The 20,456-nt window shown below is 40.3% G+C and overlaps 2 protein-coding genes across 3 annotated transcripts; both read left to right on the forward strand.

The window, feature by feature from the left end:
- The first annotated feature begins 1,048 nt into the window (after positions 1–1,048).
- Positions 1,049–8,484, forward strand: zgc:66448 (uncharacterized protein LOC327401 homolog). The gene is made up of 2 exons (XM_058647007.1): positions 1,049–1,531; positions 3,439–8,484. Exons 1-2 carry the CDS (start codon positions 1,141–1,143, stop codon positions 6,969–6,971), a joined length of 3,924 nt encoding a protein of 1,307 aa, XP_058502990.1. The 5' UTR covers positions 1,049–1,140; the 3' UTR covers positions 6,972–8,484.
- A 1,518-nt stretch (positions 8,485–10,002) lies between these two features.
- Positions 10,003–20,115, forward strand: si:ch211-261d7.6 (zinc finger protein 99). Of its 2 annotated transcripts, XM_058647006.1 has the most exons (3): positions 10,003–10,417; positions 12,179–13,861; positions 18,451–20,115. In XM_058647006.1, exons 1-3 carry the CDS (start codon positions 10,285–10,287, stop codon positions 19,737–19,739), a joined length of 3,105 nt encoding a protein of 1,034 aa, XP_058502989.1. In that variant the 5' UTR covers positions 10,003–10,284; the 3' UTR covers positions 19,740–20,115. The 2 variants fall into 2 exon arrangements, with proteins under 2 accessions (XP_058502989.1, XP_058502988.1); XM_058647005.1 differs by lacking the exon at positions 18,451–20,115 and having other exon boundaries at positions 12,179–17,985.
- Positions 20,116–20,456: the final 341 nt, after the last annotated feature.

Here is a 20,456-nt window from a genome sequence, read left to right on the forward strand (position 1 = left end):
ACAAAGTTTTGCATAAGCTATATTTTGTAGATAGCAAAATGTTCCAATGAAATGTAACTTAACTTTAATTAAAATCAGATATGGATTGCAAATAAATCCAGCACATCACTTGTGGATTTGTTATGTAGAGCATTGCTTCCCAAAGTGTGGACTGTAGATGTATTGCAAGTGGGCCTTAGATGATGACATAAAGATGCCTCTGTTTACCAAATTCATCCAAACATATTCTTTGTTTACACTAAAGTGTGCCAAATATACAGTAATTTGCTGTCTCATTTTGTTATTCACATTTTAATTATACACATAGGGCTTCTCCGTTATGGACAAAATGACAATCAAATATTCTCCATGATTACTTCCACCAGTAATTAGGACGATGTATTTTAATATCAACATTAGCTGTTTACTTCACTGTTGTGCTACATTTTAGGAGTCCCAAATCCCAAAAACTAAAGGTCCAGTGTGTCATGTAATGGTGAGACTGTAGATTGTAAAATGTGCAGGACGTCTACAATCACCTTTCCCTTTCTTAGTAGAGCAGAGCTATGGTGGCCTTTGTGTACCAGAAAGGATGTTCTTCTTTGTTTGCATAGTAAGCCTCTGCTTCAAATTTTGAAAGCTGCTGTATAAACATGGAGGCGCAAGATAGCGGCCTCTGTAAAACAAGGCCCTTGCCTTAATTGCATCTATCTTCTACCACTTTACCCTCCACATGAGGGTTACAGGGGGCGCTGTGCCAACCTTAGGCTGATAGGTGGGGTGCCTCAAGTACACATAAAAAGCAAATTCTAAGGCTAAAAAACCTACTTATGGGAGGTATATTAATTCAATTCTTGCCAATAAATCATCCCAAATTTTAAGTTCTAAACCTTTACATTTGTTGATAATGGGTGCGTTTAATCTTTGTTGCATTCATTAAGATGTGGAGAAAGTCTAAAGTGTGTTGAGCAAAGAACTCGGGAGCATCAGTAGAGGGGAAATGCATAATTAAAGGTTTATTTTCTGTCATGAACTGAAGCTGGTTGTCAGTAATGGGTGTTTTATTTTGAAAGTTAACTTTAGGCCGGAAATGTTATTCCTCGCTCAGGCTGACTAGCATGATCCTGGTGCGGTCCGGACAAGAGGGTGCATGGGTGAAACATGGCCGCCGTACACCCTCCGGAGTCTCCCAAACGACAGAAATACCCTGTGGATGATGTTGAAACCCCCGAGCAGAAGACGGAGGCGGTGGATTCGCCGGACGGCGTGAATCAGAGAGACGAAACAACATGTAATAAAAGCGCGGAGATCCCCGGCGATGAGCCGAGAGCTAGTGTAGGCAACGATGGCGGGTGTATTGCCAGCCATTCTGAGGTTAGTGTGGAGTCCAGTGCTGGAACCGACAAAACGACATGTAATTCATCGCAGGAGCAAGCGTCGCCTGAAAAAATGGCCGAGGTGTCTGGCAGCGAGCAGCGGGCTTTCGACTGGTCTGAAGCTGAAGACAACGATGACGAGGCGAAATTACAACAAGCGGAAAATACTGAGTGTGGTATGCTAACGTTCGTGGTGTGTTTTACTAGTAGCGTTTGCTTCAAGGCTAATCTGAGCTGTAGCCCTCACTAAAGGTGCAGTTCGTCCTGTCAACTCTGCTGATATTATAGTTACCATAACAAAAACAAGCTGGTAGTCTGCAGCGTAGATCAGGGGAATTCCATTAGAACACAGAGACGTCCAGATGGACCCACATGCACAGGTCTACAACATCACACTGTCTGTTATGACTTTTGCAATATGCACTCACACATGTGGGTGGGTGGGTTTCCATCAGCATATTATGCACATTTTTAATTTGCACATAAAAACCTGAATGAAAACACAGAAATAGGTATTCAAATATCACATTAAGTTTTTATGCTTGTAAGTGATGGAAAAGCTGATGTTCCACTTAAAAGTATGTTTGAATGAGTGCAATGAAAACAGTTTTAGTGAAGAAAAGAGGACACATGTGAAGAACTCATGTGAGCAAGGAGGCATGATCTAGTTTTACTTTTGCATGGGCTGAGGTCATTGCGTCTCTTCTGTAGTGAAATAAAAATAATATTTTTCCTGCTCATGTCGAGGCAGATGTAGATATAAACTTTCTTCACAAAAGCAAAATAAATTAACGTAAAAAGAAAATAATAGTTGTAGAGGGTGCCAGCATAGAAGTCAAGGAGGTAGCAGCCTTTTGAACCTACTGTTGTAGTCATTAGTCGTATTGGCAGATCTTGATCTTGTGCTGGAAATATCGCGCCTCGCTACATGCGAGTGGATTCGCTGTGCTGGAAAAATAGCTCAAACAGCAGACACATTGGGTGAGAGAAGGAATGTGTAAACTTCCTTGATGCAGTCCAAGTAGTTAATCTTATTATAATAATGAATTGAAGCAGCAATTCAAACATGACCACTGGGACCCAGTGTGAGATGCCTCAAGTAGACTCACCGGCCACTTAAGTGGGAACACAGGACAGGAGTGAAGTAGTATTTGTTTCACACAGTGGTGTCATCTGCTGCTGTAGCCCATCAGCTTTAAAAGTCAACATGTTGTGTGTTCAGTGATGGTCTTCTTACTATTGCCTTATCTCTGTAAACACTGGAGATGGTTGTGTGGAAGAAATATAGTAGTTCAAGAGTTGTTGCCTCATTCAAAATCACTTATATATAGGCCTATATAGTAACGTGTAACTCAGCCAGTAATTTTGTTGTTTCCAATATTTTTCAATAGATGCATAAAGCTTAGAGGGGGCACACAATAATAAAAATACAAGTGAAGGGAACTAAGCTAAAATGACTAACTTCAGGAAGAAAATGTGAAATTTTTTTTCAACTTAAATAAAAACTTCTGTCCAGACTAAAAACTCCATCTGTTGATGTCTTTCTTATTAGATCATGCTTTATGAAGTCTTTTCTTCTTACTGATCAGTCTGTTCTTTGCCTTCCCTTCATCTGATTGTGTGTGCACGCGCATGTTTGCGTGTCTGTGTTTCACTCACTGACTCTGGTCCTAATGCTCATCGGCCTTCACTGATGAGTGTTGTCACATTGTGATTTGCAGCACATGTAACTGGTTTTAAATTGCTGGACCTCTGGTGCTGTAAAGGCTAGAGGAGAATGTTATATGTATATGTACTATTTGCATTTTAAAATGCCAACACCTCATCCAAAAGTTTAAATTAGCAATGGTTTCTCATGTATAGGTCCAAGAGATGTCGATTTTAGTGACATATCTTGTAAACTGGTGAATGTACTAAGCATGTATAGCTGTGTTAGATGCAGTTTGTTTCGACATCAACATGCACTGCTTCTGGGAAATAGAAACCAGTTATATGTGATGTAAATGATATCAATCATTGATATTGTTGTTTTCTGTTTGCGTTTGATTGCTAAGATGTTATTATGCTTTTTTCCCCCTCATAGATGTCAGTAAAGTCGCAGAGAATGTGGATAAAGTGCAGCAGGGTGCACAAGCCGATGATAACGTAACTGCTGATGCAGAGGAGGTGCATGAGGTGGAAAACTCTCAGAGGCGCACAGAGAGTGAGCAGGCCAGTGAGCCTGTGGGAGAAGCCAACAAGGCAGAGGATGTGGCTGAGGAAGATGAGGAGGCAGAGAAACCAGAGGATGCTGATTTGGCAGCTAAGCAAAAAAAATGCCGTTTGATCTGCAAGGAATGCGGGAAGAGGTTCACCCGCCGCGAGACATTCAACCTTCACCGCCACTTTCATGCACACGAGGATGAGCTCACGCCACTTACATGTAAAGAATGTGGCCTTACCTTTCAGCACCGCAGCAGCCTCATTAAACACAGAAATGAACATAAACAGAAGGAGGAGGAGCTTGTTGTACCAAAGAAGGAGGTGCAAACAAAAGAGGAAGGGAGTTTCGAATGTGCAGAATGTGGGAGGATTTTCTCTACAGTGGTTAAGCTGAGGGACCACAACTGCAGTAGTACAGTTGATAAGCCTTACCACTGCCCCCTGTGCCGTCAAGACTTCCAGTTCAAATTTTCTGTTACAAGGCACATGGTGACTCACTCCCAGGAGAGGATGTTTACATGCCAAGAATGCGATCATAAATTTCCAGACGCCACGACCCTGCGCTATCACCAGCGCTGTCATAGTGCCCTCAAACCCTTTGAATGCCCAGAGTGTGGTATGGTTTTTAAACATTTCTCCGTCATGGAAGACCACCGTCGCAAACACGCAGACAACACCCGTTCGCACCTGTGCACAATCTGTGGAAAGACCTTCAAGTACGGCAGTCTGCTCCATCAGCATCAGTATCTTCACACAGGCCAGAAGCCCTTCCGCTGTCCTGAGTGCGGTAAAAACTTTGCCTTTGCCCAGAACATGAAGGCACATTGTCGCCAGCATAGACTGCGCAAAACCGACTCCTCCAACTCCTCTGACTCCAGTGAGCAGCAGCCCTACAAACAGGCCCTTCCACCGGCACAAGACACAGTTAAAGGGCTTGGAAAAGAAAATTCTCATCAGAGTGAGGAACTGAAACGCACATTCAAATGCCCCCTTTGTCCGCACACTTGCAGTGCACCAGCTAACCTGAGAACCCACATGGTCGTTCATGAGGCTGAGTACGAGACACTCAAATCCCCAAAGGAGAATAACAAGCACTGGGAAAAATGTCCACACTGTCCGTGTGTTTATCGTGATTATACCAGTTTAAAATTACATATGTTCAGTTTCCACAAGTCTGTAGCGCAAGATTTAGAAAAGATGGCAACGTCACCACCCAACAAACAAGTTAATCTGTCAAGCAGTGATGATGTACAGGGGAAGGGTAGAAGCGATGGCATAAGTAGTAAGTCTTATAAGTGTTCTGAGTGTGGAAAGATGTTCCGCCATCGATCAGTGTTAGAGCTGCATATGCGTATACATTCCAAGGATAAGCCTTATCAATGCAAAGTGTGTGGTAAGGGCTTTAGATTCAGTAGCTATTTGCAGCAGCATCTCATTATTCATACAGGCAAGAAGCCATATAAATGTCCAGACTGTGGGAAGGACTTTGCCTTCCTGCAGAACATGAGAACACACCAAAAGCTTCATCAGGAGAAACCATTCCGCTGCACCAGCTGCCGCAAAGGCTACAGCGATGAGACCCAACTACAGCAACATATGGTATCACACTATGGTGACAAACCTCATAAGTGTGATCTGTGTGACAAGAGCTTTGGATTGGCTTATCTGCTTCGAGATCACATGAACACACACACAGGAGAGAGACCTCATCGTTGTGATGAGTGTGACAAAACCTTTTCCTGGTTTAGCAGCCTGCTAGTGCATCAGAAAATTCATGCTCGGAAGCGCCAAAGTTTCAGTCAGAATAGTTCATTCCAACTTAGTTCCAGAATGAGAGGCAGTAGCAGTGGGAAGAGAGAGGATAGACTTGTGTGGAGCTCATCTAGACCATTAGGAGGCTCAGTGATGGGTAACTCTGAGTCAAGTCCATTTCCAGATTCTGCACTAAGAGACTCTGAGGTGCATAGTAAGGCAGTGCAGCCACAGTCTTCCATGGTCTCACCACACATGGATTTACAAAGCAAACAGCAGAAGGAGCAGTCTATGTCCGACCTGAACCCTCAACCGGTGCAGTGGAAGGTGGACGCTGGAAAAGTAATGCCCATCCCATCGTCACAGCACCAACATGCAACGCAACAGCAGGCACGGTTTGACAGCTCGCTTCAGCAGGGCTTACAGCAGAACCATCAGAGAAGTCCAGGCTGGGCAGATAGCCTTTTATTAACTCAGTCAGGCCCCATATCTGCTCAAAGCTCTGAGCCCTCACACTTAAAAGAGAATGCGACTTCAACTGTCGGCTCCCACCCAACATTTACGCCAATCAAATCCAGCCCATTAGCGGTTAGTGAGGTGGAGCTGCACAGGCAGCCGCAGCCCAAGTCTATTACTTTGAGCAGCACACCCATGTCCATAGCGGTAGCTTCCTCGAGCTCTCTGCAACATGATTTTTCTGTACCCACCTACATTGACGGAGCAGCTCTGTGGAGCATCAGACCGCTAGCAAGTTCTCAAAGCTCTCCAAACAAGATTGGTCAGGAGCTCCAGTTGTCAAGATGGCAAAACACCCTAGTTTCAACACAAAAGGAGCCATCAACACCTCTTAAAAATGAGGACAAAAGTATGTCAGACATCACTAATCCTCAAGTAATGCCGTTGACTGTTAGCCAGCCAGAGAGGCAGTGGTCCTCAGGCTTAGCAGGTGCTTCCACCTCAGCTCAAGTAGACCAAAGCAGTGCTATACCAATTTCAACTCCTGTCTCTCTTGGGATTGGTAGCACCTTGTGGGACCTTCAAGCTCTGCCAGGAATTCCAAAGACTATACAACCCCCTGAGAAATTAGTAAATAACCAAGATATCCAAGTGTCATCTGGCTGGCCCAATGTACAGTGTACGGCACAGAAGGTTCCCATCTCCACTGCATATGAGGCTCACCGTTTTGGCCAGGGAATTGGAACCACAGTGTGGAGCTTCCAAAGTAACACTGTCGGCCCTCATACACTGCTCACTGGACAACTCAAACCAGGGAAAGGACAGGAGCTACAACAACCAATTGTAACAGGCACTCAACTCATAATAAATCAGCCTTCTCCTTTCTTCTCACCTACACTTACTGCACTCCCTCCTCTTGCTTTGCCTGGCCCACACTCCCTTCACTCTGTTGCAGTTGGTGCTCTTCCAAGACCTTCACACCCAAATATTTTTTTCACACCACAGGCAGTCATGAGTGAGAGGCCACACCTGACACAGACCCTTCCCATATCTCAGCTTGCCCCACGGACAGAACCTCCTAAACCTGGAACCCGTTTGCCTTTTGCCCCTGACCGACTTCTCCAGTGCATGATATGTGGACGTTCTTTTCCCCGAGAGCTGGAACTACAAATGCATTACTTGCAACATGCACAAGGAGAAATTTGAAATTTCTACAATAACATCACAGCATCACACAACATCTTTTGTTTCTTTTCATATATAAATATATATACTTTTTTATTAAATTGAACTTAATTTTTGACCCTCGGTTGTGCAGTTTGACCAGTTGAATAAATGGGCATTAGAAACAAAAAAACATGACAGTGCAACTTGGTTTCAGTCTTCACACTTGATGCACTTTTTCTTTATTCAGCTCCACATTAGACTGCACAGGTAGATGTTCGAAAGAGGGGAATACACATGCTATTTTACAATTTAACCAAATATTTACATAGTTTGAATACATGCTGAGCGTGGAAATGAATGAGGTTCTACATCTACATTTCATCTATTGCCAATGACATTTAGGTTTATATAATAGTAATTTTATAGTTCTTTTCATACGTCCTGAACCATTTGAACTGTGTTTCTTCATGTACAGTATACTGTGTGCCTTTTATAAGTACAGTCTGCATGTCTGCTGTCTTGGTATTTAGGCCTAGTTTGTGCTTAAGGTAGACTCAACAATGTGACCTCATGTCCAAAACACAGAGCAACGTCTAAGATACTAAGATGTTGTAAAGAAAGGAACGTTTTGGGGTCAGAGAGGGGTTTTGTGCTCAATTATTAAATGTGTGCAAATATAAAATGAAAGGCTGGCTGCACACAGTATACACACGCACACAGTATACACACACACTCAGTATAATACTGCTAGGAAGCACATGTGTTCACAGGGGCACAGACTGGGTCCAAACATAATTGTAAGTAAAGGTTCTCATTGTGATGGAGAAAAGGGTTATACTTGAGCTCATGTAACAGTAAGCATTTTCTGAACAGAAAGGGAGAAATTAGCCTCATTACACTAACTTTCTAAAACTTATCAAAGAGTGAATTTTGTATTAAATGAAATTTGGATTTATGTGATTTGTCATGATTTTTACAATGGTAAGACAGAAAAATGATTGGTGGGGTCGGTCATATTCACATAGTTTTTTGGCAAGTTGTCATTATTGAAATATGTGATCATTTAGATTTTAAACTGGTTTTGCTTGACAGTGTTTAGCATCGACTGTAAATTATTGAGTGCCATGTAATATGTACCTGTTACCAGATTTACCATTTCTATTTGGTAATGTATCCATATTCATAAAAAAAGGTCAGCTGTTGAGAACAATGTATTATTTGTGAATAACGGATGCTATCGTTACACAACTGTAGATTTAGATCAGCACAGAATTCCATATCCTCCCTTATTTAAAAACTTGATATTTGCATAGCTTTGGGTGCCCTAAAAGTGACTGTAAATCGTCATTACTACTGTAAAATAAACACAGTACACATGGTCCATTTGTTGAAAAAACAAACAAACCCAACAACACTTTCTGTGGGTTTCAACATTCAGAGTCTTAAGATATAATATGAGCCCTTCTACCTCTAGCTACTGTTTTAGCATGGAAAGAAATTTACCATGATGTCTACATATTGGATTCAATAAAACTTGCCTTTGATTATGAAATTGTGTTGTGCAGTAATTGTGAATAAACATCATGTATATGAAACAAAAGGAGGACAAGCTTAAGAATTAGTATATTTTTATTACATTTCATTTAAGAATTTATTGAGTTAACAGTATAAGTGAAATCTTAGTCCTGAATTTGGTTGTAGAGAATATAGATTGTTTCAGTGTTATGTGTATATATGCTTATATTTGCTATGCTTCACCATTAATCATGGCAAGCTGTGATTAAAATTTCTAATTGTTTAAAAGATGTACAAAAAAATGACTTTTGTAGTTACTGATATTGCTATATCAGTACTGATATCTAAAAGCAAAGATAAAGAATCGAAATAAAAAATATGACAATATGGCCCAATGCCTTTATTTCAACAAATACAGTATTAAGTCAGGCTGAAGGTAATGTTAAAATATGTATGTTGTTGGTAAATCAGGTATCAGGTAAGTCATCCAATATAAATCTATTGTATGTGTTAAGAATCATGGATTTTTCTTTAAACAAGAAATAACAATTAAGCAGTCAAATAAATGCAGTGCAGCTAAAAAAAATTGTTGTCACTGACTGTTATCACTACTCTCCAGTCTCCTGGATTGTTCTTTCGCTTTGTTCTGCTGTAAGAGTGGGTCGATGGCGATAACTGTCATCTTGTGCATATAAGCTAAAAGCAGCATATTCTGATATGACTGTTCTCATTCATGCTACATACTGCATATCAGTCTAAGACCAAATACTGAAGTGATACAAGTCTGATTCTTGTCTGTTGCCTCAAGGCTGAAACAGAATTCAGTGAGTACCTGAGAGAGAGATACTTGAGTAAAAGTATCTTACCAGAAAATGACATTTGGTAGAAGTTGAAGTCACCTTTTATAATATTACTTAAGTAAAGGTCTTAAAGTATATAACATTTACTGTACGTCAGTATCAAAAGAAATGTTCATATAAAATGTACTTTTTTTTTAACTTAGTTTTGGAAGTAAAAGTATTAAAACAGTGAGGAGTAAGGATTGATAGTAAAAGTCGCAAGAAATAGTAAGTAAAGTACAGATATGTGAATTTTTAGTAAAGTTTTTGTACTTTGTTACATTACAACACTGAAAGAATCTCAAAGATTGTCTACAGTCTACAGCCCTGTAAAAATCAGATCACTTCGACCTGGAAATTTGAATGTAGTCATATACAACCAAAAAAAAACCCAACACAACTCTGCCTAAAATCTAAATATAAGGTTGACTAAAGCCGACTTAAATGTACTTGAGTTCATTCACTGTTACAACAAAACAAATTAAATGTTTGCTCTGTTAGAACTACAATTTAAATAATAATCACGTGTGTTTACATTTCAATTATACATATAATTAAATATATAAGCTGGCGCATCATGGTAGTTTGTGCTTTAACATTTGTACGTGTTTTTAGGTATTTGAAATCTGCTTAAAGCGTTTAAAATTGTGTCGGTTTGCTGAGGGTCGCTCCAGCTTCACTGCGATCACAGTCAAAACAGACGAAGAAGAAAGCACTTCCGGGAACAGTCGCCCTCGCGCACATAGCAGCAGCAGCAGCCTCCATACGGTGCAGGTGTGAGAGCTACCTTAAAAACTGCACCCTCCGTCATCATTTGCCTTTGTGAAACAATGCGTTTTGCCGCTCTGGTATGAGTTGACTATCTGGACTATCACAAATCACAGTTTCCACCTATTTGTTCTCTGGTTTCTCGCAGATAAGGGAAACTAGAACAACAGTGGTGCTGTTTAGTCGTGAGCATTAGCTCAATAGAGCTAACACAACCAAACCACACCAAGATGGACGAAACTAGCGGAGCTATTGCTACGACTGTGACCATAGAGGACGAAGCTGAAAACAACCCGTCAAATGGACAGAAAGCACCTGGAAACGACGCCGGTCCCTCCACTGCTGAGGATTCAGTTAATTCTGGTAAGTATTCGGCAGCAAACGTTGTTAGCATCGACATGCTTAGGCAGGGTTACGTCGTATACCAACTTCAGTTGAGGACCATGAATCTCGTAACTGTCGAAAAATAACGGCATTTACGTTGCTGCACACTTGCAACTTTGAATTTAATTCGATTTGGTAACACACACGCTTACGTATTTACGTAATTGTTCTGGATATTACGTTTTAATGCATGGATTGTTAACTGTCAATCGATTGCGACCTTGTCACTTTGAAAGGTAATACGTGTTGGATTACATTTGTTATATATTTTCAAGAGTACAAAGGCCATTCAAGAGGTTTATTCTGTATAAGATACACGACGTGTATCTTAACTGTGCTAATGATGGTACTAGGCCCAAATCGTACAAATCAAAGCGGACTGCACTACGAACCATTTGGGAAATTGATTATTGACTTACAGTTGAAGTATCACCATATGAAGAACAGTATAAAGTATCGTTTTGTTTTACTAATGGATTAAATAATGCTGCTTTATAGCCCCAGCATTTACGGAGTCTGTGTTTTCTAGTTGGGGAAGAGGGATTACTAAATGGACCATAGATTAAGAACATGTGGATCGTATGCAATCACCACATACCTATGCACCAAAATAGGGATCATGTTCATCCATTCTGTGTAGTGGGATGCAGTTCAACAGGGGGTCCAAAAGGGACAGGTGCCCCTCTAACATTATACTCTGGTCCCACCTGTTGTCCCTTGTACCTTATGTAGATGTTTAATCTATCAATGAATCATCACAGTAGATCATAATATGTTATGGACATGTGGGAAGCAAATTTATATCTTCGATTTATGCTTGCAATAAGGTATAGAGTGGTTCATTTGTAATGGTATTTCATGTGGTAGTATTCCATCACACTTTATATACATAAGTATTGAACTGAAAAAATATATATTGCTAATGAATTTGCATTCAAAAAATAATGAGTAGGTATTTTCACCTCATCCAGTCATACACAACATGATTGTAATCTATTGAGTTAGACCAATGTGGGGTTTTCTATGGCCAATGCACTGCTTTAAGATGTCTCTTAAAGCAGTGCATCTATAGCTAGGTGTGCTACATTGTATACTAAACTAAACATTTAAAGACCTGAAGTGATAGTTCTTTTTTAAATATTGTGGTTATTTGAGGCACTGACACATGGTCAGCACTGACAGCACTGCGACTCCCTGTGTCACTCTGGGGCATGAAGGCTCACTTTCACTGAAAACATGGCTACTAGCAGGACGCAAGTAAAAACTGATTTTAGAAGGTTATCAGTTGCCAAATGTATGCCTGCTTAAACAACTTAACAAATACAGTGTAGTTAGCATGCAGTTTTACAAAGGAATAAAAAAAGTATTCTACACCACACCTCAGACAACTCTATTTAATTTGATTATGAAAAATGTATTGTGTTTATGAACAAAATCCATATTTGTCTTTCAAGTTCATCATACACCAACATAATCTCTTGTTACACGGTACTTTGGCCTATATGAATCTATTAATTTGAAAAGCAAAGCAACATTGGTCATTTGCTGTGTAATCTGTGTTTATTTAAAGATTTATAAGTATTTAAGTTTTTGCAGTCAGTGTTGCATCTTGTGATTGATTATACTGTAACCTCAAATCCTCTTTAAATAAAGACCTCATTTGCACATGTTTGTTGTGATTTTTGTTATTTTTTTCATTGGAAACTGGTGTGGATTTGACCTGCTATCTTTCTGTTTTAGGGGTTGAGGATTTCTACACGCAGCATTGTGGAGAAGTCTTCAGAGAGGAGGCAGCCCATGTGGAGCATCACCATCAGCATCCACCAGAAAAAGTGGGTTTAGATGACCAGTTGGATGACTCGCATGATGCACAAAAGGACAGAGAAACAGCAAATGTTTGTACTTTATGTTCACTCTCATTTGCTGAGCTTAGTGAATTCCACTTGCACATGGAGAAGAATCATGGTCAAACCTCCCCAAAGGAGTCGGGTATTCAGAAAAACTCTGAGATAAAGAAGCAGCGAACTTATGAATGCCCAGACTGTGGGAAATCTTACTTTACGCTTGGACACTTTCTCAACCATCAGCGCTCACACACGCGAGCTGCCAAATCAGTTTTTAATGACCTTGAACATTTAGAAAAGAAACCTTTTCAGTGTGAACTTTGTGGGCGGAATTACTCTCGTGCCTCAGCTCTTGATGCACATCGGCGTTATCACCAGGAAAATTTAGTTAAGTCACGAAACAGGAATTCGGGAGATACAATACCTACTGAAGAGTCTATACCTGAAGCCAAGCCTCGTGAAAGTCAGACAGATAATTCTACTGGGAAATCTTTTGAGTGTAAATGTGGCAAAGCCTTTTCTGCCCTAATGGGACTTAAAACACATCAGCGCTTTAGTCGGAATAATCAGTGCTCTCGAGAGGCAGCTAACGATAAACCAAAGAAAATCAACAGTAAGTTTTACTGTACTGAGTGTGATAAGGATTTTGGTGCCTATCTGGCCCTCTTTAACCATCAGCGATGGCATTCTAATCACTCACAAACCTCTGCAAAAAAGTTTGAGTGTGAGGAATGTGGAAAATCTTTTGTGTCATCAACATTCTACTTCAGGCATAAGCGTCTTAAGCACAGTCTTGAAACCCCAGCAAAGTCCTTCCTCCATCAAGTGTGTCAGCTACAGAAGAAGGCATTTGAATGTAAGGACTGTGGGCTGAAGTTTTCCAGGGCTTCTGCACTTCACTCCCATCAGCTGCATCACACAGATGTTTATGGAGACGGTGAGAGAAAAGAGAAGGAAAATGATGAGGTTAAATTGGAAATAAGGTTGCCGATTGCTTCAAGTCCTAATGAAGAAGCTTCACTAGTACATGAGGCTGATGAAGATGTGGAGAGTTATGAACCTGGGGACTTTATTGTTCAGGTGATCAGCGCAAGTGAGTCTGATGACGAGCCTGTCCATGACCTGAAGCCTGATCTTGAGCTGCTGTGTGAATCAGATCAGGAAATGAGGGAAGATGGTGACACTGATGCATCCTCCAGCGTTCTAGTTGTCAAACCAGAGATGGACTTAAAAATTGTACAAGTTGACTTTGAGCAGGCCGACGAACATGATGCACTGCTAGCCAGTGAAGGCGATACAGAAACCACTGAGCAAAGGTTTAATTGTCCAGAATGCTACCGTTGGTTCAATCGTAGTGGATCCCTTGCCATTCACAGAATGTGGCATCGCATTCGTAGGACAAGACAACAATGTGAAGCTCAGTCAGCAGCAGTTGGCACATCTGACACAGGCGGGCATGACGGCAGTAGCTCCACAGTAGCACCTCACTGCAGTCATATACAACAACACAAGACTCACAACCCAAGTGACGATGTATTGAACCAGGCTGAGGATTTAGAGAAGAAAATCTTGACTTGCGGTGAGTGTGGTCAAAGCTTCTCACATTTGTCTGCTTTAGTCTCTCATCAATTACATCATCCCAAAAGAAAACGATTCCAGTGCCCAGATTGTATGATGTCTTACTTGCATGCAGCTAGCTTGTTTAACCACATGAAAAAGTGCTCTGCTCAAAAGAAAGATAATGTTTTGATCTCTAAGAAAGAATACAATCCGAAGAAGACCCTTCTAGGCCCAAAGATTTATCATTGTGAACAGTGTGGGAAGGGTTTTTGGTCTTTAGGAGCTTACTCACATCACAAGCAAAATCAGAACGAGTGTGCAGAATTGAGGCAAAGAAAAGGTGGTGGTGGATCTTTACATTCTGTTAATGGACAGCCACGCTCCACCACTAAAGTTGCATGTCCAGTGTGTGGTAGAAAATTTCGTCACAAGGGGATTATGACATTGCACATGCGAAAACATGAAAATGGAAACCATAAATGTGAACTTTGCCCCAGGTCATTCCGCCTTTTTTCCAGCCTCCTTAGACACCAAGTTGTTCATAATGATCAGTTACTCCCTCCCCCCATTAAATCTTTTCAGCATCAAGTGGAACAGTTGAAAAAAAACACCTATAGCTGTCCTGACTGTGGAAAGCTGTTTTCACGGGCCAAAGCACTTCAGTTTCATATGAAAAGCCATGGGTATGAGACTGGGCACTCCCCATCATCACCCGGAGCTTCTGCAACATTGGAAGATCTCCAGTGTGCGACATGCCTCTCACATTTCAACAACAAGGCCTCATTGCGTGCTCATCAAAAACTTTGCATTAGGAGAGTGAATCAGGCTGTTGATAGTAAGCCACAACCCTTAGAAAATGACACAACAATATTTCACAAGGAAAGTGTAGTTACACAGAAAGGCTTTGACCACTTAACCTTGAGTACTGAAGGAAAGGAAGAAATGAACAGCAGTGAGCTTAAGATCAAAGATCAAAGTAATAATTCAGATTTGAAATACAAATGCAACAAGTGTGACAAGAGCTTTTCAGTGGTTGGGGCTTTGAATCTGCACCAAAGAATTCATGCTGAGCGCTACAGATTAGCTAAGGCAAAATTGGCCATGACGGTAATGCTTAAGAAACCTAGTCAGGAAGAGTTGGGTAAAGGGCCATTTCACTGCTCAGAATGTGGGAGGCGATTCATGTCCAACTCAGCCCTGGGCTCACACAAACGATGGCACAAAGGAAAGAAATTTTCACGATCTGTGGTAAAAGATGAAGACTTTAAATCCAAGACAGAGGGTGGAGCTTTTCAGTGCAACAAATGCAGCAAACAGTTTTTTAACCATTGTGTTCTCCAGCGCCACCAGATGTTCAATCCTCAATGTCAAATAAAAACCGAACCAGGTTTAAGCAAACATACAGAGAGCAGCAGCACAGTTGAAAATTCAGACCTTTCGTGTCCTAAGTGTAACAAGTCATTTGTGGAAGGTTTTTGCCTAGCTGTCCATTGTGAAAATGAGCATGGTATAGTATTGGAGGCTGCAGATTATGAAGGAGATGGGCTTGTCTTAGGAGACCCCATCCTAGAACAAGTTAATGTCGGTCTTAATGGGAGTGAGTCCACATCGTTGAGACTGAAGCAAAAAGTTCACCAGTGTTCCCTCTGTTCTATGACCTTTGCTAAAGAAAGAGGTCTTAATGCCCACATAAGGCAGGCCCACTCAGATAGCACAAAGAGTCAAAATATAGTTCTTTTGAGTCCAAAAAGCCAGACCATTCCTACAAGCAGTGAGGTCAGAAGTACAGAAGCAATGTCAGCTATAGATTACTCTACAAAGAAACATAGCCCTGTTGGCAAAGAAACAGAGACAATCATATCATGTCTTGACTGTGGGACACAGTACAGTTCTTCACGCTCACTATTTGACCATAAGAAAGTTTGCATGTCGGTGAAGCAGGAGTTTAAACAGGAAATCCAGGCATCTGAAGGAACCACTGATGTTTCCCCACCACTCAACCGCTTTTCAGAGCATTCCGTCAAATGCTTCTATAAGTGCGATATGTGCGGTAAAGCTTTTCAGACAGAGGAACATTTAAGAACCCATAAGACCAAGGCAAAGAGCCGACCTTATTGTTGCGCTCTTTGCTGCCACGGCTTTTGGACAGAGACCCAGCTACAGCAACATCTTGCCTGGCACGATGAAGTCCGTGGTCGTCTCCCAAATGAGGTTCGATATAGGCTCAGCGCTGCTATGACCTCCGTGCCTCCGAAACCTAAAGTCCCATCTGCTGACAACAGGGAGAAGTTTTTTCCATCTACTACGCTGAACGAAGCTATGCTTAAACCAGACAGCCAGAGTAGCCATAAGTGCCAGCACTGTGGCAAAGCCTTTCTTTCACCAACTGCTTTACAGAAACATGAAACTCAGCACTGTAACAATGACTCATATCATTGCTCCATTTGCCCCAGGACCTTCAGTGAAATACAGGACCTTATTGATCACCACCAGGAATGTATTGGTGATTACAATGGTCAGTGATGTCCCAGCTGCTGTCTCATCAGGAGATGGCAGTGGCCTTACTTGCCTTGAATGTGGAACTACCTTTTTTTTTTGTCAAGAAACCAGCAATCTACTGAGCAAGTTTGCGGACTATATAAGATGAAACAAACCTCAATGATGAACTTTAGTGAAGACACTGTAGATTGTAGACTTCAATTTTTTTTCTTTTAAGCTATAAACTCCCTCGCTAGACTTCATTCTTAAGTAGTTGTGTGCTTCCTTTGTTTGTTGCTATATTATTTGAGACTTTCCTTCAAATATTTTGACCTGTTCTCAGGCTTTGCTTTACACTGGACTAGTATATGTACAGTATATTCTACAAATGTTAGAAAAAAATAACCTTTTATGGACTTTAGTTGAGATGTCACCAATGTTGGTGTATTTTGGGCCTCCTGACTGAAGTGATTAAATTCATAACTGGATTAAAAGAGATTAAATATTCCTGCATGCGCATGTTTGTCCAATTGCATTTTAAACTCAGAAAAATGAAAAGTGCTGTTGACACACTTCTGTCTTCAAAGCTGATGCAACGTTCACTAATTCTACTACTGTCATTTTTAATAGTGTAGCTTTTTGCTAATTTCACTGAAAAAACATGAAATCGATAAATGTGCAACATTTATGTGAGTCAGTAAAAGATGTTGAACTTTACTGCTACTAACTACTATACAGCAAAATTGTGCATTGTGTACAATACAGCTAGCATTAATTATGATTTCTCATGCTTCTTGCTTGTCAGTGTTGCATTTATATGTTGTGGAAAGATAAGTCTACTTTTAACTGACAAAAAATATTGTTTTTGTTCATGTAGGGTAAATCTACTGTACCATTTGATGTAGATGACAAATGACTTGTATTCAAGAGATTACTTTTGCTTTATTAGCCAAGGACAACCTAGATGACAGTTAACGCTTTGAATCCTTGTTTAACCATCCAACTGAAATGAACAAGAAGTTCTCTAAAAAGTAAAAAAAATAATAAATTGAACATTTTTTTGAATCATTGGACTGTGTGATTAATCCAGCCTCAGTCATTTTGCATGTGTAGTCTGTTTAATAATTTAATTCATCTTTTGACACCCTAGACTCTGAAGGGGAATTTGTTTGTGTCTATTGGTGACTGTTGTGTTTTCTGTTTGTGATGATATACCTAATGAGTATTACACATAGAAATGAACAATCTAATCGGTAAACACAATTGTTTTTCCCTCCAAATTGACAAAACTTAAATCTAAGACCATTGTTTTTCAAAAATATCATTACTACCAAGAAGTACTGCAGGCTTTTGACATATTTGCTCATTGTTAATTAGTGAAGCAGTTGATCAGTTGAAATCCATGCTTAAAAACATTAAAGGTTATTATTTGGAATTTAAAACTGTATTGCAAAATTAACTTTACCGTTTACTAATCTAATGCAATGAATCGGTGAGCTGGCGGGAAACTGATCAACTGTTTTCATAACAAGGTAAATGGCAAATGTTTTTCTGTGCCAGTTTGTCAAGGAAGTTGCTCTCATTTTTCATGATGGTGAAGTAAAACCAGACATTCCCTGATGTTACCTCAATGTTGGCCTGAAAAAAATAAAAGATTGATGAAGATAAGTTGCAGCTTTATCCTGTTTTAACATTTTGACCATGTATGAACGCAATATGCCAGTTTAAAACAAACAAATGGACAACAAGAGTATTTCCACACTTATTTGAGTGTCACATTTTAGGCTGCTGCAGACATTGAGTGAAATAGAAATGTTTGAATTTGCCGTGTTCCAATACTGAAAGCATTTGAGGAGTGTTCAGATGTTTTAATCAACTGTGAAGGAAGAACAGAGCCAAGACTCAGGCTTCTTGTAAGTTCTGTTTTATCTGCTGCAATTAAACATTGGTAACTTAACCAGTCATTACTGGTTACCATTAGTTTTTTTTCTACCAAACTGCAAAAATCTGTAAGGCAGTAGGATCAATCATAATAAAGTGTATATATTATGCATTCAATTGTGAGGTTTGTAGCAAAATATGTTAATAAGCGTTTGCTCTCTTTCTTTTTTTTTTTCTTTTTTTTTATAGCCAAACAATACAGCATTTCATGTAAGGAGTGTGGACAGACATTTACACAGTGGGAAGAGTTCAAGAGTCATCAGCATTGGCAGTCCCTGGAGGCGAAGAGTGAAGCAGCACCATTTCTCCCTGGGAAAGAAGAGGATGGAGTGGATTCGGAGGAAAACATGGATGGTGAATCTGATGGGTGTGACACGAGCAGTTCACCGAAAACAAAATACCCACATTTTATACCAGGTGCTGGAGAAGCCCAAATGAACCACAGGCAACTTTATGCTTGTGAGATCTGTGGGAAGTTGTATACATACCTGTCCTCATTCCAAAAACACCTAAAGCTGCATAAGAAGAAGACCGTGAAAAGACAAAGTCCCTTAAAGATGAATAAATATGAGTGCCCAGACTGTGGGATGTCCTTCACCAGGCGGACAAGGCTACTTGGTCACCTGAGTGTTCACATGCCACACAGACCCTCAGAACCGATGCATTCTAGTGATGGTGATGATCTCATGCTTCCCAGATGTGATAAGTGTAACAGAGACTTCTCTTCCATAAAGTCCTGGATGATTCACATTGACATGCATAAAGAGAAACTGTTCTGGTGTTTAAGTTGTGCCAAAAGCTTCAAAAATGAAGAGTCACTCGATAAACACCTGCAGCGTCACAGCTTCAGGCAACATAAGTGCGACATCTGTCATGAGAGTTTCCATTCGTCTTCACAGCTTAGGAATCACTTCAACACCCACACTGGAGCAAAGCCTTACGAGTGCACGTTGTGTGGAAAGACCTTTTCCCGCTCTGGAAGTATAATTGCACATCAGAAGAATCATCTTGAAGTGTACTTTGAATCCAGTAGAAGCCCAGTGGACTTCAAGAAATTTATATTGATGAGAAAGCTTGGAGTGATAGAAAAGAAAACACCCAAGCTCACGAGTGTTACAAAGGAGCCACAACTGGACGCGGTCATGGACGAGATGCCAGAGACTTCACAGCTATGTGATGATGCCGAGTCAGGGGATCAGTCAAGCTGTGAAGATTCGAACTGTGGAGAGGCTGCACATTACTTGGCTGAATCGGGTCCAACTGATGAGTCTAAATCAGAAAGTGAGCGACCACAAGCGGAGCTGGAGCTGAAGGAGAGTGAGACTGAGGAAACTAATGTGTACAATGAGGAAAAATATTGGGAATGGGAGTGTTTTGAATGTGATATGGGCTTTGATGATGTGGAAAAATTGCATTTGCATTATATACAACATGCTACTGGGGAGCTGCCTATTCCACAATTTGATATTGATGGATGATGTTGCACAGGGGTCTTTATATTCTCTGACCCTGTGACAGTTAAAAGCTTTTATCCTTGTTTTGTACTTTCCCAAAAGTCATAAGAGATAATTGATGTGGGTAAATAATGATGTATAGCTACTATCTAAAAACTGTGTATTATTGTTTTGAATTTCATTTTTTCCCCCCGTACCTGTGATTACTTTTACTGAAGAAATGATAGTAAAGTAAGTATCAACAGTCTGATGCTATGACATTATTCTGCATAATGTATGTAATGAATATTTCTGATGTGAAACTTGTTGCAAAATGTGACCAGGATCCAAATCACGACACATGTATAACTGATGCTACCTCACCCATCCGGTAAAACTAAATAAAATGCTTTAACTGAAATATTCATCGTATATTTTGTTAATATTATAATTGAATTAAGTTTTGCCATAACTGGTATTTAAAGTATAAACAATAAACATCACTGATCACTGCTACGAGTATGTATGGAGTGTATTGTAGTGCACTGTAAGTAGTGTCTGAGTCATCGATACTATGAAACCACAGGGCGTTCAAAGGGAATTCCATGTTTCATAGACAAATGCATCCTTACGTTGTTGGCTATAATAATTATAATATTGTATGTGCTCGATCAAATTGTCATTCTGGTTCTTAATTCTAATGTTGATTCTACAATTTCACCGTCAACTATCAACTCACATACATGTTCATGTTGGAGTAAA

Source organism: Solea solea, chromosome 13 (genome assembly GCF_958295425.1).
Source record: "Solea solea chromosome 13, fSolSol10.1, whole genome shotgun sequence".
Classification (NCBI taxonomy): domain Eukaryota; kingdom Metazoa; phylum Chordata; class Actinopteri; order Pleuronectiformes; family Soleidae; genus Solea; species Solea solea.